The 17,729-nt window shown below is 47.9% G+C and overlaps 1 protein-coding gene across 12 annotated transcripts in view; it reads left to right on the plus strand.

Moving 5' to 3' along the window:
- HYDIN (HYDIN axonemal central pair apparatus protein) overlaps window positions 1–17,729 on the plus strand; it is a 451,680-nt gene that overhangs the window by 138,095 nt on the left and 295,856 nt on the right. For all 12 annotated transcript variants that reach the window (XR_012664515.1, XR_012664516.1, XM_048816820.2 and 9 more), the window contains one exon: window positions 7,949–8,132. Coding sequence is in view for 10 of the 12 variants with exons in the window: in XM_048816820.2 (XP_048672777.2) it covers window positions 7,949–8,132 (184 nt within the window). In the remaining 2 variants the exon portion in view is untranslated. The remainder of the gene's footprint in view (window positions 1–7,948; window positions 8,133–17,729) is intronic.

Consider the following 17,729-nt stretch of genomic DNA (forward strand, 5'->3'; position numbering starts at 1 on the left):
GATCTCATCTGGGATAAAATAGAGGGGGAGGAGGACTTTCTTCACTGTGGGACAGCTGTTGTCATATGTCCACACTAATGGTTGCACTTAACAGTTTCAGAGGTGAATTTGGGAATTGCACTGAAAAGACTAGGTGATTTGGGGATCTTGTCTGTAGCTTTTCATACTTGGATGGAAATAAGTGTCAAAAAGCTACACTTTAGCCCAATGATGATCAGAGAAGTGCCTTAGACTGGAGCCAAGTTTTTAAAGACTTCTGAGCAAATAAAGATCAACATAATTAGGTCAGCCATGCCTTAAAGGGCATAACTAGTTTTCCACTGTTCTCTGTGTTTAATTACATAGTATATGACTTCTGTGCAAACTCAGTGTTCCAAAGGAAAATCTAATGACCTTCTGTTTGTATCTCCCTCCCTGATTTCTTCTGTACCCCTTTATGTTCCTCCATCCCCAGCAGGCCCCCTCTAGGAAAGGCAAGGTTTCCCTGTAGCCATACCCAACCAGGATTTTGTATTTGATTTTCTGATAACTTCCAGTTCAAGATTCCATTCTGGATTGTTTGCTTCCTACTAGTGGTGAGCCCAGTGGGATGGCCCTAGGTACATGGCAAGCGGCTATGCCATCAGACTCCTAGCACATCCCTACAGTACAACACTCCCCTGTTTGCTGTGATTCTCCCACAGGGGCATTCACAGGAATTTAAATTTGACCCCTTTGGGGGGGCACAGAAGCTTGCTATCCCCCGACCTGGCCCCGGCCCAAACTTGATCTTCCTTCCCTCCACCCTGCCCCTCTCCCGGTCCTGGCAGGAACTCAATCTTCCCTGCCTCTGTGGCCCTGGAGCCAGAGAAGTTCTGTGCCCCTGAGGATTATTGGGGGGCCAGTGCCCCTGCTTGCTCCCCCTGCACACGCGCCTGTTCCCCCATCTTCAAAGATCAACTTGGGTCTCCCAAAGATGAGAACCCTAACCCATACCTTACCAGGTACTGGCAACCTGCCCTGCAGACCTCTCATCAAGTGCCCTGAACTGCTGCCCAGCTGCCAACTTTATTCAGGCCAAACACATGCTATTTGGGATATTGAACTGCAGTCTTGAGCTCCCTGAGCACACACTGAGATCAGCCAACTGTATGGAACCCAAATATCAGGAGTTAAACAGATTTGGGTGCAGGGCTATTTCAAGCCAATCAGCAGCCCTGGTGAAGCCATTTCATTCACCTCATCTGTCTACAAGGCCAAAGGTTGAGCATGCATCTTCTATACTCCACCTGGTCCGAATTCTCTCCCGTGCCAGCTGCAGGTTCAGTGGAGCACCCAGAATGGAGAAAGGGGTGTTTATGGAGTAGGGTTGCCAGGTGTCTGGTTTTCGACCGGAACACCTAGTCGAAAAGGGACCCTGGTGGCTCCGGTCAGCCCCACTGACTGGGCCTGTAAAAGTCTTGTCGGCAGAGCTGCAGGGCTAAGGCAGGCTAGTCCCTGCCTGTCCTGGCACCGCACTGCACCCCGGAAGTGGCAAGTAGGTCCGGCTTCTAGGCGAGGGGGCTATGGGGCTCCACATGCTGCCCCCACCCTGAGCACCGGCTCCGCATTCCCATCGGCCAGGAACCGCGGCCAATGGGAACTAGGGGGGTGGTGCCTGTGGGCGAGAGCAGTGCGCAGAGCCTCCTGGCCCCCCTGCCTAGGAGCCGGACCTGCTGGCTGCTTCCAGGGTGCAGCGCAGTGCCAGGACAGGCAGGGAACCTGCCTTAGCTCCCCCACTGCGTCGCTAACCATGAACTGCCCAAGGTAAGCCTGCATCCCAACCCCCTGCCCCAGCCCTGAGTCCCCCCTGACATGGATCCCCCTCCTGCACCCCAAACCCCTCATCCCCGGCCCCACCCCAGAGTCCATATCCCCTCCCACACCCAGCCCCCTGCCTCAATCCACAGCCCCCTTCCACACTCCAAATCCCTCAGCCCCCCCGCCCCCCAGCTTGGAGCTCCCTCCTGCTCTCCAAACTCCTCATCCCCAGCCCCACCCCAGAACCCACACCCCCAGACCAGAGCCCATACTCCCTTCTACACCCCACCCCCCTGCCTCAACCCGCAGCCCCCTCCCACACTCCAAATACCTCGGCCCCAGCCTGGAGCCCCCTCCTGCACCCCAAATCCCTCATCCCCAACCCTACCCCAGAGCTGCACCCCCAGTTAGAGCCCTTACTCCTTCCCACACCCCAACCCCCTCCCCCAGCCCAGTGAAAGTGAGTGAGGGTGAAGGGATTGGTCCTGCTTTGAGCAGGGGGTTGGACTAGATGACCTCCTGAGGTCCCTTCCAACCCTGATATTCTATGATTCTATGAGAGTGAGCCACCAAGGGAGGGGGAATGTAGTGGTGGGGAGGACTCGGAGAAGAGGTGGGGAAGGGTGCAGGGCCTCAGGGAAAGGGCAGGGCTGGGGTGTTCGGTTTTGTGCAATTAGAAAGTTGGCAACCCTATTGTGGAGGAAGCTGGGGGTTGGTGCATCGCTACGCCCAGGAAACCTTGCATCCTGGAACACAAGGAAAAGCAAAGGACTGGCCACTTATCTGTTCAACCAGCTCTCTATTGCTACCTATGTCCTGGGACTGTTCTGGGAAGGAGTCTTGGAATTATCACATGGTGATACAGGTTGGGATCAGGGGCCCTGAATTTTGTGGCAGGAAGCTATCCTGATACGCAGCATTTTAGAACAACTATAGATAGAATTTTCCTATTGAACTAAATGCAGAGCTAGTCCAAGGGATATTTTCAGCACTGGTATTGGTGACAGGGTCCGCCTGAGGCTTTGTCTATGTGAAGTTAGCACTAACCATGAGCGAACTGTCTTTGTAATTGTATTTGACTTTGGAAGTGCAATAATCACTGTCCTTCTGCTTTCATTTCCCTGCCCGTTTTGTTACATGTCGTGCCTTGCACTCTCTCCCACAGAATTGTCACCTTGTGGCTGCTTCTAGCTAGGAAAGTGGGAATGCAGCACCTCTTTGATTGGACACAGCAATATTCCAAGCAGGAAGAGACTTGCTACGGAGAGATGGAGTGTTAAGCTTTCCCCTGCCCAGCCCAGAGAGTTTTACTCCATGAAACAAATGTTTGCTGACCAGCTGTGGAAGCAGGGTCACCATCTATGGCGAAGGGGAGGGAGCCGCCTCTTCTTTTTCTCCAACCCTCCCCTGCTCTAGCCAAAAATATATTTTAAAATTTTGTTCTTGTGTTCCTGCAGTTAGGTAAGGAGAGTTAAACAACCCATGCATTTGTGAGCAAGCGCATATGGCAGGAAGGCAGGTCTAGTAGTTTAAGTATAGCAATAACATAGAATAGCAAATATGGCAGGCGACCAGCTTGGCTTAACAGAGAAATCTTCTGTGAGCTTAAACTCAAAAGGGAAGCTTACAAGAAGTGGAAACTTGGACAGATGATTAGGGAGGAGAATAAAAATATGGTTTGAGTGTGCAGGGGTGTAATCAGGAAGGCCAAAGCACACCTGGAGTTGCAGCTAGCAGGGGATGTGAAGGGTAACAAGAAAGGTTTCTACAGGTATGTTAGCAACAAGAAGATGGTCAGGGAAAGTGTGGGCCCCTTACTGAACCGGGGAGGCAACCTACTGACAGATGATGTGGAAAAAGCTGAAGTACTCAATGCTTTTTTTGCCTCAGTCTTCACAGACAAGATCAGCTCCCAGACTGCTGCACTGGGCAGCACAGGATGGGGAGGAGGTGAGCAGCCCTCAGTGGTGAAAGAACACGTTTAGGACTATTTAGAAAAGCTGGTCATGCACAAGTCCATGGGGCCGGATCTAATGCAACTGAGGGAGCTGAGGGAGTTGGCTGATGTGACTGCCGAGCACTGGCCATTATCTTTGAAAACTTGTGGCGATCAGGGGAGGTCCCGGATGATTGGAAAAAGGCAAATATAGTGCCCATCTTTAAAAAGAAGGAGACCCAAGGAACTACAGCCTCACCTCAGTCCTTGGAAAAATCATGGAGCAGGTCCTCAAGGAATCCATTTTGAAGCACTTGGAGGAGAGGAAGGTGATCAGGAATAGTCAACATGGATTCACCAAGGGCAAGTCATGCCTGACCAACCTGATTCCCTTCTATGATGAGATAACTGTACAGCTCTTGGATATGGAGAAAGTGGTGGACATGATATATCTTGACTTTAGCAAAGCTTTTGATATGGTCTCCCACAATATTCTTGCCAGTAAGTTAAAAAAGTATGGATTGGATTAATGGACTTTAAGGTGGATAGAAAGCAGGCTAGATTGTCGGGTTCAACAGATAGTGATCAACGGCTCGATGTCTAGTTGGCAGCTGGTATCAAGCAGAGTGCCCCAGGGGTCCGTCCTGGGGCCAGTTTTGTTCAACATCTTCATTAATGATCTGGATGATGGAATGGACTGCACCCTCAGCAAGTTCGTGGATGACACTAAGCTGGGGGTAGAGGTAGATATGCTGGTCGGTAGCGATAGGGTCCAGAGTGACCTAGACAAATTGGAGGATTGGGATAAAAGAAATCTAATGAGGTTTAACAAGGACAAGTGCAGAGTCCTGCACTTAGGACGGAAGAATCCCATGCACTGCTACAGGCTGGGGACTGACTGGCTAAGCGGTAGTTCTGCAGAAAAGGGCATGGGGATTACAGTGGATGAGAAGCTGGATATGAGTCAACAGTGTGCTCTTGTTTCCAAGAAGGCTGACTGCATATTGGGCTGCATTAGTAGGAGCATTGCCAGCAGATCGAGGGAAGTGATTATTCCCCTCTATTCAGCACTGGTGAGGCCACATCTGGAGTATTGCATCCAGTTTTGGGGCCTCCACTACAGAAAGGATGTGGACAAATTGGAGAGAGTCCAGCTGAGGGCAACAAAAATGATTAGGGGGCTGGGGTGCATGACTTATGAGGAGAGGCTGAGGGAACTGGGCTTACTTAGTCTGCAGAAGAGAAGAATGAGGGGGGATTTGATAGCAGTCTTCAACTACCTAAAGGGGGGTTCCAAAGAGGAGGGAGATCGGCTCTTCTCAATGGTGGCAGATGACTGAACAAGGAGCAATAGTCTCAAGTTGCAGTGCGGGAGATTAGTGGATATTAGGAAACACTATTTCACTAGGGGGGTGGTGAAGCACTGCAATGGGTTACCTAGGAAAGTGGTGGAATCTCCATCCTTAGAGGTTTTTAAGGCCCAGCTTGACCAAGCCCTGGCTGGGATGATTTAGTTGGGGTTGGTCCTGCTTTGAGCAGGGGATTGGACTAGATGATCTCCTGAGGTCTCTACCAACCCTAATTTTCTATGATTCTAAGTATACAACAGGGGAGCTGAATTCCTAAGTTCTGCTCCTAACTCCACAGACTAATTATGCAAACTCGGACAAGTCGCTTAAGCTCTCTACCTCGGTTTTTCAATCTGTAAAATGGAGAGACCTACCTCACAGGCTTAATTCCTTACTGTTCACACAGTGCTTGGAGCTCCTGGTATGGAAGGTGCCATAGACATGGAAAATATTATTTCATTGGGCAAACCACATTTTGTCTGTTTATCCTGGGAAAACCAGGAGCTGAAACAGGGGTAGAAAAATCAATGGGACTTGTGCCTCTAAGTTGCTTTTGAAAATTCACCCAGTCCTTATCCAAATATTATCCTTTCTGATGATCACTGCTGCTGTTGCCCCGCCAGTGATAAATGGCCTTTTTCGCTGTGCTGAGCTAAGTGTATACTACCTGACTGCCACATGCAGCACTGGTTGAGGGGGTAGGTGGACTCCACATGGTACCATCAACTGGTAGAAGCTGTGGAGCAATAGGAACTTAGACACACAAGTCCCATTGACTTTCCCACTGTTATTCAGGGGTCCTAACTTTCAAAAATCCTGTTCTTCAGCAGCTTCAAATGGGGAGGCTACTGGCAACTGAGCTTGGAGAAAAATTCCCCATCATGCCAGTGTGGAAACCAGTTGATTCAGTTACCTCCTCTGTAGTGCCGTGGGTTGCTTCCTCATGCACCACACTGCAAGTTCCATCACCCATGCATTCAAGTGACAGCCTTTAGCAATACTTTGTTTATTAAATTCATAGATTCATAGATATTAAGGTCAGAAGGGACCACTATGATCATCTAGTCTGACCTCCTGCACAATGCAAGCCACAGAAACTCACCCACCCACTCCTGCAATAAACCTCTCACCTATGGCTGAGCTATTGAAGTCCTCAAATCATGATTTAAAGACTTCAAGGAGCAGAGAATCCTCCAGCCAGTGACCCGTGCCCCATGCTACAGAGGAAGGTGAAAAAGCCCCAGGGCCTCTTCCAATCTGCCCTGGAGGAAAATTCCTTCCCGACCCCAAATATGGCGATCAGCTAAACCCTGAGCATGTGGGCAAGATTCATCAGCCAGATACCCAGGAAAGAATTCTCTGTAGTAACTCAGATCCCACCACATCTAACATCCCATCACAGGCCATTGGGCCTATTTACCATGAATAGTTAAAGATCAATTAATTGCCAAAATCATGTTATCCCATCATACCATCTCCTCCATAAACTTATCGAGTTTAATCTTGAAGCCAGATAGGTCTTTTGCCCCCACTGATTCCCTTGGAAGGCTGTTCCAGAACTTCACTCCTCTGATGGTTAGAAACCTTCGTCTAATTTCAAGTCTAAACTTCCCGATGGCCAGTTTATATCCATTTGTTCTTGTGTCCACATTGGTACTGAGTTTAAATAATTCCTCTCCCTCTCCGGTATTTATCCCTCTGATATATTTATAGAGAGCAATCATATCTCCCCTCAACCTTCTTTTGGTTAGGCTAAACAAGCCAAACTCTTTAAGTCTCCTTTCATAAGACAAGTTTTCCATTCCTCGGATCATCCTAGTAGCCCTTCTCTATACCTGTTCCAGTTTGAATTCATCCTTCTTAAACATGGGAGACCAGAACTGCACACAGTATTCCAGGTGAGGTCTCACCAGTGCCTTGAATAACGGTACTAACACCTCCTTATCTCTACTGGAAATACCTTGCCTGATGCATCCCAAGACCGCATTAGCTTTTTTCATGGCCATATCACATTGGCGGCTCATAGTCATCCTGTGATCAACCAATACTCCAAGGTCCTTCTCCTCCTCCATTACTTGTAATTGATGCGTCCCCAGTTTATAACTAAAATTCTTGTTATTAATCCCTAAATGCATGACCTTACACTTCTCACTATTAAATTTCATCCTATTACTATTATTCCAGTTTACAAGGTCATCCAGATCCTCCTGTATGATATCCCGGTCATAGAATCATAGAATAACAGAGTTGGAAGGGACTCTGGAGGCCATCTAGTCCAACCCCCTGCCCAGAGCAGGACCAATCCCAACTAAATCATCCCAGCCAGGGCTTTGTCAAGCCTGACCTTAAGAACTTCTAAGGAAGGGGATTCCACCACCTCCCTAGGTAACGCATTCCAGTGTTTCACCACCCTCCTAGTGAAAAAGTTTTTCCTAATATCTAACCTAAATCTCCCCCACTGCAACTTGAGACCATTACTCCTTGTCCTGTCATCTGCTATCACTGAGAATAGTCTAGATCCATCCTCTTTGGATCCACCTTTCAGGTAGTTAAAAGCAGCTATCAAATCCCCCCTCATTCTTCTCTTCCGTAGACTAAACAATCCCAGTTCCCTCAGTCTCTCCTCATAAGTCCTTCTCTAAATTGGCAATACCTCCCAGCTGTGTATCATCCACAAACTTTATTAGCACACTGCCACTTTTTGTGCCGAGGTCAGTAATAAAAAGATTAAATAAGATTGGTCCCAAAACCGATCCCTGAGGAACTCCACTGGTAACTTCCCTCCAGTCTGACAGTTCACCTTTCAGTATGACCCGCTGTAGTCTCCCTTTTAACCAATTTAACAAATTATCTGCTGCGTTTGTCTCTCTCCCTTTGGTTTCAGGCTCTGTTACCAACTGCAGACACAGGAAGAGGATGGGACTGATCCATTTCTGGAGGAATGCAATGCAGACCCTATGTTGCGAGAGCGCCTTTCCACTCTCTCCCGCACCTTCCAGAACCACAGGGCAATGATGCAAGGAGACTCCATGCTCTTCTCTGATAATATTTTCACTATTGAGCCAGTGGTAAGTGATAGCAGACTGAGAACACCCCCCAGAATGGATCACACCATAAACAAATAAAGACATTGAGGATGTACTGAGGATGTCAGCTTTGCAGGTTTTGCAGCTAGATTTGAAGGGCAAATTGTAAGGTCATTTCTGAACTGGGGGCTTCCAGTGGATGATTAGAAAGTGCTCTCATCCAAACTATTGCCTTAGATCTACATGTTGGTTTCTAGCAAGCAGTGTGGTCCAGTGATTAGGGAGTCTATTGAATTGGGTTCTATTCCCAACTCCATCACTGAGTTAGGTAAGTTACTTTAGTGCTCTTTGCCTCAATTTCCCCATCTGTAAAATGAGGATAATGGTACTGACCTTCTTTGTAAAGAAAAGCTTATACTTAGTAGCAAAGTATTATTATTAGGACACTTAGCTCTACATTTATTTAGCTTTCTTTCCATAGCAGGTGTTAATGGAAATGTGGCTATTTATTCTATGCACCTACTTAACATACATTTGCAATTTGCGCGGTTCAGAGAGGTGCTGATTTGGGCACATCTCGCATATGTGGTGTTTCAAGATTATTAAATCATAGATTGGCCAATCCAGGTCACACACTGATTCTAAGACTAAGAGGTCTTTTAGGGATACAGGGCCAAATTCAGACCAGACATAAGCATGGGTTAACTCCATGCAATTCTGTCCATACAACTTTGACTCATACCATGTCTGAATTTGCTCTACAGTGTCATTCATGAACCCTTCCGCAAACATGGCACGTTGGAATAGGCTTTTTGATTTTAAAGATATGTACTTTTAAAAACAATCCTTGCCTTTTTGTTTATATCTAGTGTAGCTATGTGAAAAGCAGGCACTTAAATTAATTGGAGCCCTAATTCTCTGAATGTTTTCACTGTCTGATGCCAGCAATACATGTTCTTTTTGCTGAGCAATGAAACAGCATTCTCTTTTGAGTAAGCCCTGGAGTAAATCCAACATCTCCTTTCTAATAAAATATATGAAACTAAATCTTTCTGAGTAAAGTAGTCAAATTCTATGCTCAGTTACTCCATTGTTTGTCTGGAATAATGCCACTTATGACCATAGAGCAGTGGTCTCCAACCTTTTTATGCCCAAAATCACTTTTTGAATTTAAGGGCAACCCAGAGTCTAACCTTCACCATCACTCGCTGTCCCCCGCCCTCACTCACTTTCACCAGGCTGGCAGAGGGGGTTAGGGTTTGGGAGGGGGTGCGGGCTCTGGGCTGGGATGAGGACTTCGCAGTGTGGGAGGGGACTCTGGGCTGAGCCTGGGGCAGGAGGCTGGGGTGAAGGAGGGGATGAGGGGTGCAAGCTCTAGGAGGGAGTTTGGAAGGGGTTCCAGGCTGGGGCAGAGTGTTGGGGTGCAGGATGGGGTATGGGATGCAGGCTCTGAGAGGGGGTTACAGGCTGGGGCAGAGTGTTTGGGTTCATGAGGTGGTCCAGGGTGCTGGCTCTGGGAGGGGGTCAGGGATGGGGTTTGGGGTACAGGAGGAGGTTTGGGATGCAGGAAGGGTTCAGGGTGCTGGCTCTGGTAGAGAGCTCAGGGCTGGGGTGGCTCCCAGTCAGTTGCGCAGCGTGGCTGCTGCTAAGGCAGGCTCCTTGCCTACCCTGGCCCCACGCCTCTTCCAGAAGGGGCCAACATACCCCTACAGCCCCTGGGGGCGGGCAGCACATGGCTCCGCTCACTTCCCCTCTTTGCAAGCACTGCCTCACAGCTCCCATTTGCCACAGCTCCCCATTCCCAGCCAATGGGAGCTGCAGGGGCAGTGCTTGCAGGCAGAAGCAGTGCGCGAAGAGGGAGACCTCAGCTCCCCCACCCATGGGCCCGCGGGGCCATGCTGACTGCTTCCGGGAGCGTCGCGGGACTGGGGCAGGCGGCACATGGCTCCGCGCAGTGCTCCTCTCTGCAAAAGCCACCCCCACAGCTCCCATTGGCCACAGCTCCCTGTTTCTGGCCAATGGGAGCCAAGGGGTGGTGCTTGTAGGCAGGAGCATCATGTGGAGGGAGACCCCCCCCGCCCCTGGGGCCGCGGGGCTGCGCTGACCGCTTTCGGGAGCGGTGTGGGGCCGGGGCAGGCAGTCTTAGCGGCAGCCCTGCTGTGCCGCCGGAGATTGCGATCGACTGGGAGATCCTCAAGGATTGACCAGTCCATCGCAATCGACTGGTTGGTGACCACTGCCGTAGAGCTACTCCAGATTGACACTGCTGTAATTGAGAGCAGTCAATTGCTGTGCAGTCATTGTATCAGTGGCGTATACTGCACTCAGTGTGAGTGGGGCAGTGGAGCTTTACCAAGGTCACACAGCAGGCCAGTGGCAGAGAGCGGAATAGGATGGCTCCAACCACTAAGGGGAAATGTGCAAAAGTGCCTGAGTCCCATTTTCAAAAGCAATCTAGTCCTAGACCTTCAAAGGTGTTTAGGCTCCTGACTTTCACTGTGAGGCAGTGAGACTTCGGCTTCCAAGTGCTTATGTCACTTCTGAAAATGTGCTTTAGAAAACTTTACCCTTGGTCACTGTGCAGGCAATGATTGGGGGCAGCATGTAGAGTACAGACAATGTACTAAGAACAGGAGGACTTGTGGCACCTTAGAGACTAACAAATTTATTTGAGCATGAGCTTTTGTGAGCTACAGCTCACTTCATCGGATGCATGTAGTGGAAAATACAGTGGGGAGATTTATATACACAGAGAACATGAAACAATGGGTGTTACCATACACACTGTAACCAGAGTGATCAGGTAAGGTGAGCTATTACCGGCAGGAGAGCGGGGGGTGGGGGTACGGGACTTTTTTGTAGTGATAATCAAGGTGGGCCATTTCCAGCAGTTGACAAGAACGTCTGAGGAACAGTTGGGGGCTAGGGGGGGGGAATAAACAGGGGGAAATAGTTTTACTTTGTGTAATGACACATCCACTCCCAGTCTTTATTCAAGCCTAAGTTAATTGTATCCAGTTTGCAAATTAATTCCAATTCAGCAGTCTCTCCTTGGAGTCTGTTTCTGAAGTTTTTTTGCTGAAGAATTACCACTTTTAGGTCTGTAATCGAGTGACCAAAGAGCCTGAAGTGTTCTCCAACTGGTTTTTGAATGTTATAATTCTTGACGTCTGATTTGTTTCCATTTATTCTTTTACGTAGAGACTGTCCAGTTTGGCCAATGTACATGGCAGAGGGGCATTGCTGGCACATGATGGCATATATCACATTGGTAGATGTGCAGGTGAATGAGCCTCTGATAGTGTGGCTGATGTGATTAGGCCCTATGATGGTGTCCCCTGAATAGATATGTGGACACAATTGGCAACGGGCTTTGTTGCAAGGATAGGTTCCTGGGTTAGTGTTTTTGTTGTGTGGTGTGTGGTTGCTGGTGAATATTTGCTTCAGGTTGGGGGGCTGTCTGTATGCAAGGACTGGCCTGTCTCCCGAGATCTGTGAGAGTGATGGGTCGTCCTTTAGGATAGGTTGTAGATCCTTGAAGATGCGTTGGAGAGGTTTTAGTTGGGGGCTGAAGGTGATGGCTAGTGGCATTCTGTTATTTTCTTTGTTGGGCCTGTGCTGTAGTAGGTAACTTCTGGGTACTCTTCTGGCTCTGTCAATCTGTTTCTTCACTTCAGCAGGTGGGTATTGTAGTTGTAAGAATGCGTGATAGAGATCTTGTAAGTATTTATCTCTGTCTGAGGGGTTGGAGCAAATGCGGTTGTATCGTAGAGCTTGGCTGTAGACAATGGATCGTGTGGTGTGGTTTGGATGAAAGCTGGAGGCATGTAGGTAGGAATAGCGGTCAGTAGGTTTCCGGTATAGGGTGGTGTTTATATGACCATCATTTTTTAGCACCGTAGTGTCCAGGAAGTGGATCTCTTGTGTGGACTGGTCCAGGCTGAGGTTGATGGTGGGATGGAAATTGTTGAAATCACAGTGGAATTCCTCAAGGGTTTCTTTCCCATGGGTCCAAATGATGAAGATGTCATCAATGTAGAGCAAGTAGAGTAGGGGCATTAGGGGACGAGAGCTGAGGAAGCGTTGTTCTAAGTCAGCTGTAAAAATGTTGGCATACTGTGGGGCCATGCGGGTACCCATAACGGTGCCGCTGATTTGAAGGTATACATTGTCCCCAAATGGGAAATAGTTATGGGTGAGGACAAAGTCACAAAGTTCAGCCAGCAGGTTTCTCGTGACATTATCAGGGATACTGTTCCTTATGGCTTGTAGTCCATCTTTGTGTGAAATGTTGGTGTAGAGGGCTTCTACATCCATAGTGGCTAGGATGGTGTTTTCTGGAAGATCACCAATGGATTGTAGTTTCCTCAGGAAGTCAGTGGTGTCTCGAAGGTAGCTGGGAGTGCTGGTAGCGTAGGGCCTGAGGAGGGAGTCTACATAGCCAGACAATCCTGCTGTCAGGGTGCCAATGTCTGAGATGATGGGGTGTCCAGGATTTCCAGGTTTATGGATATTGCGTAGCAGATAGAATACCCCTGGTCGGTGCTCTAGGGGTGTGTCTGTGCGGATTTGTTCTTGTGCTTTTTCAGGGACAATGCACTGTATAAATAGCAGTGTAGACGGTGAGGCATGGCTTAGATGAGTAGAGAAGAGTAGAGTGCCCTGCATTCCTGAACCCCCAGTGTATATACCCTTCATGGGCTGTCTGCATGCCCAAGCAGTGTCTCTCATGTCTACCACTATTTTTAGCAGTGTAATGGCTCAGTGCCTCCCCACTGCTGGAGCTTTCCCCTGCTGAAGTGAAAGGCTCTGGCATGGGGAGGCAGCAGGGAAAGGCTCTGGCAGCTCCCACTCCTGCTCTGTACTCTACACACCGCCATTAAGTGTAGTCATAAAAGTAGCATCCTACTCACTAAGGCACAAGTCCACTGATGATACTGTAGCTAAATGATTTGCAGCAGCTCTATTGTACAAACAGGTACTGCCATTTTTAATTCCCTTCTTACTTTGCACCTTCCCGTTTTCTCCGATTGTTTCTTGTTACCATTTCAAAATATCACGATTTTGCTCATCTACTCCCAACGCTTTTGCACTCTCATCCTCTGTCTTTGTTTTTCTGACTCGTTGTCATTTAAAATCCCACTTCTGCATCTCTCTCCTTATTGGTTCTAGTGCTATTGGGTTTAGGCTTTGCATTGAGGAAAGCATCCAGATCTTGACTAAATATAGCCTCTTCCTAAAGGTAGATATGGATTTGGCTGTAAAGGCATCTGCTGAAGCTGTGTGTGTGGTTCATTAGATTAGGTCAGTCCCTCTGCCCTTATTTGCCGGTGTTGTTGTGTTTAGAGAAATGGCCATAGAAATGTTGATGGATACAGAGTTAACTTGACTGACAATAAAAAGGAAAAAAGATCAATAATGTCTTAATTATCATGTGAATAATAAACATTTTGAGCAGCCTTTCAAGCCTGTGGAAAACAAACTGTTACGCAACTCTGACTTTCTGACTGCATCTCGCATTTGGTTTAATTTATTTCTGCAAATAGACGTGATATGTCAGCAGCAACAGCTGTGGTAGAAGCCCAGGTGGCTACCAAAGACATTGATCTCCCTTTTCGCTGCAGATTTTTTTTTCCAGCATACAGTGCCATTAGCTGTGAGTCACATTGGGAGCACGAGGGAGCTGACTCCTTGGAAATGGAAACCAAGGAGGACAGGGATTTTCTACCATTGCACTGTCCTTGACAAGTCACCACTATCTTGTCATTGCCTTCCTGATTAATGCTGATCCTCTGGAAATCTGCCTTTCCAGGTTGTGACAGTGCTGCCATTTTTGTAGTACAGCAAGGCAAGGAGAGGCAAGTGTGTATAGGAATTGTTAGTATTCCAGAGGCTCTCCAATCAGCTGGAGAGCTGAGAGGCTTGGTTAGTGGCACTCATTAGAAGAAGAGGCCTTTTCCGATCAAGTCTCTGCCGGGAGGAGTCACCCCTATTGTGAGTGATAGCGTCCATCCAACAACCCCACTGGGTTTTCAATGAGGCTTCAGTTACTTGTGGGAAAAACACAGGACAAGTGTTGGGTTTTTGTACTCCTTTTTTTATGATGGGTCTGAAGGGATGTGCTTTGCAGTCAATAGCTCCTCCTCGAGCTCCATTCCCAGCTCTATTACTTATTTTCTGTGTGGCTTTGGACACATGACTTCACCTCTCTGCATCAGTTTCACCCTTCTATAAATGATACGAGCCATGCTCTATCTACCTCCCATGCGGGCTGTGTGAAGCTAAATTAGTGAGGACCAACTTTACACAATGGCCTTTCATTATTATTTTCAGAGCTGGTGGGAGTCACTGGCCTTTTTTTAGGGTTCTAGGTGCTCAGGATCTCTGAAAATCAGGCCCTAGATGTCTAAGGGTAGGCACTCAAAGGTAACAACCACTTTTAGATCTGTGGCCCGTAACATCTATAGAGTGCTTTGGACTTGTAGAGTGCTATACATGCTAAACATTGCGTAGAATGCCTGTATTGCACTGCTTTACAACGTATGTAACAAAGCCAGGTAACAACACGTGTGTAACACCAGCAGACCCCGGTTGTCAGCAGGCAGGATTGAATGTGGGACCTCTGGAGCTAAATACATAAGCCTCTACTGCATGAGCTAAAAGCCATATAGCTATTAGCTAAAGCTGTAGAGCAGACTCCTTAACTCTCTCTAGGTGATCTCGGTCCTACTAGAGGGGACAGGACACCACACTCAGAAGGTGTGTGGGTTACACTTGTTACTCCTTTTGTGCTGTATCTTGATACAATACCTCTTTGCATTGTATACCATGTGCAAGGTCAGCTCCCAGACTGCTGCGCTGGGCATCACAAAATGGGGAAGAGATGGCCAGCCCTCTGTGGAGATAGAGGTGGTTAGGGACTATTTAGAAAAGCTGGACGTGCACAAGTCCATGGGGCCGGACGAGTTGCATCCGAGAGTGCTGAAGGAATTGGCGGCTGTGATTGCAGAGCCATTGGCCATTATCTTTGAAAACTCGTGGCGAACGGGGGAAGTCCCGGATGACTGGAAAAAGGCTAATGTAGTGCCAATCTTTAAAGAAGGGAAGAAGGAGGATCCTGGGAACTACAGGCCAGTCAGCCTCACCTCAGTCCCCGGAAAAATCATGGAGCAGGTCCTCAAAGAATCAATCCTGAAGCACTTGCATGAGAGGAAAGTGATCAGGAACAGCCAGCATGGATTCACCAAGGGAAGGTCATGCCTGACTAATCTAATCGCCTTTTACGATGAGATTACTGGTTCTGTGGATGAAGGGAAAGCAGTGGATGTATTGTTTCTTGACTTTAGCAAAGCTTTTGACACGGTCTCCCACAGTATTCTTGTCAGCAAGTTAAGGAAGTATGGGCTGGATGAATGCACTATAAGGTGGGTAGAAAGCTGGCTAGATTGTCGGGCTCAACGGGTAGCGATCAATGGCTCCATGTCTAGTTGGCAGCCGGTATCAAGTGGAGTGCCCCAAGGGTCGGTCCTTTGGGTTTGTTCAATATCTTCATAAATGATCTGGAGGATGGTGTGGATTGCACTCTCAGCAAATTTGCGGATGATACTAAACTGGGAGGAGTGGTAGATACGCTGGAGGGGAGGGATAGGATACAGAAGGACCTAGACAAATTGGAGGATTGGGCCAAAAGAAATCTGATGAGGTTCAATAAGGATAAGTGCAGGGTCCTGCACTTAGGACGGAAGAACCCAATGCACAGCTACAGACTAGGGACCGAATGGCTAGGCAGCAGTTCTGCGGAAAAGGACCTAGGGGTGACAGTGGACGAGAAGCTGGATATGAGTCAGCAGTGTGCCCTTGTTGCCAAGAAGGCCAATGGCATTTTGGGATGTATAAGTAGGGGCATAGCGAGCAGATTGAGGGATGTGATCGTTCCCCTCTATTCGACATTGGTGAGGCCTCATCTGGAGTACTGTGTCCAGTTTTGGGCCCCACACTACAAGAAGGATGTGGATAAATTGGAGAGAGTCCAGCGAAGGGCAACAAAAATGATTAGGGGTCTGGAACACATGACTTATGAGGAGAGGCTGAGGGAGCTAGGATTGTTTAGCCTGCAGAAGAGAAGAATGAGGGGGGATTTGATAGCTGCTTTCAACTACCTGAAAGGGGGTTCCAAAGAGGATGGCTGTAGACTGTTCTCAATGGTAGCAGATGACAGAACGAGGAGTAATGGTCTCAAGTTGCAGTGGGGGAGGTTTAGATTGGATATTAGGAAAAACTTTTTCACTAAGAGGGTGGTGAAACACTGGAATGCGTTACCTAGGGAGGTGGTGGAATCTCCTTCCTTAGAAGTTTTTAAGGTCAGGCTTGACAAAGCCCTGGCTGGGATGATTTAACTGGGAATTGGTCCTGCTTCGAGCAGGGGGTTGGACTAGATGACCTTCTGGGGTCCCTTCCAACCCTGATATTCTATGATTCTATGATTCTATGTGGCATTTGTATCTTGTCTCTGACTGCCATTAAGCCATATACACTAAAATATCATGCTTGCAGTTTTGTATCTGTTATTTCTTTAGGAGTAGGTGTCACCCGTAGCATTCCACATGTTGATTCAAGTATCGTCCTATAGAGGACTTGGCTGCCCAAGCTAACCTATCCTCATCTAAAAACACATATAGCTGTACCAGCTAGTCTCAAACGGTATGTAGTGAAGCATAGTCTTTTAACCAGTAGTTCCTGTTCTCCTGTGGCTTTACAAACCAGCATCTAAAACTCCACCTGGAGACTAACAGCCAGCCAGAGCAGATCCTGATCATTGGTGTCATATCCTTCTAACACAATGCTCTGCCAAATAAGCACGCCTATGCATTTCTACAGCAGTATCAGTCTCCGAATAGCTTTCAGGTGCAGCCCCAGGTACAGCACATTCCAATGGTCTAATCCTGAGATAACAAAAGCATGGATAACAGTGTCAAGGCCTGCATCCAAAAGGAAATGTAATAACTTCCTAGCCAGATACATGGCAGGTCCATCTCTTTTTTTTGGAGCATGCACTCTGAAAGCTTCCTGGAAATGTTACCTTGAGCTAGCTGGACTGAATGAGAAGCCATATAACATTCTTTACTATCCAGTACACTGGACAGATATTCCCTGCCTAAAACTGTCCTTGGTGCTCCACCTGAATCAGAATATTTCCTCCAATTGTCTGGCTTAGGACGACCCAGTGCTGTTTTTGCCCAGCTGTATGAAGTTCAGTACAGACTCTTACAAAATGCTGTGGATCTATTGGAGATTGGTATAGATGCCATAATGGAGGAAGTGGGGGGACAAAGGAAATAAAAGAGGAGCTAAATGCATAGGGCCAAGTCCACACCTGGTGCAACTCCAATTCAATCCATGCAGCCTGTGCTTTGGAAGTCTATTCACAGCAGAAGGACACCTGTGGTGAACAGAATTAGAGCAGATGGCATTAGAAATCCAGAGGAACTGCCCCATCACTGCACCATGACACAGACCACAAGCAGATGGGAGTCACCCAAGGGTATTACAGGAGTGAGGGGGTGGAACTTTCAGACTCAAACTCACGGATATTGAAGTTGTCATAGAGCAAAGGCAGAGAACAAAGAGCATTTAGGGAGG

This window comes from Caretta caretta, chromosome 12 (genome assembly GCF_965140235.1).
Source record: "Caretta caretta isolate rCarCar2 chromosome 12, rCarCar1.hap1, whole genome shotgun sequence".
NCBI lineage: Eukaryota > Metazoa > Chordata > Testudines > Cheloniidae > Caretta > Caretta caretta.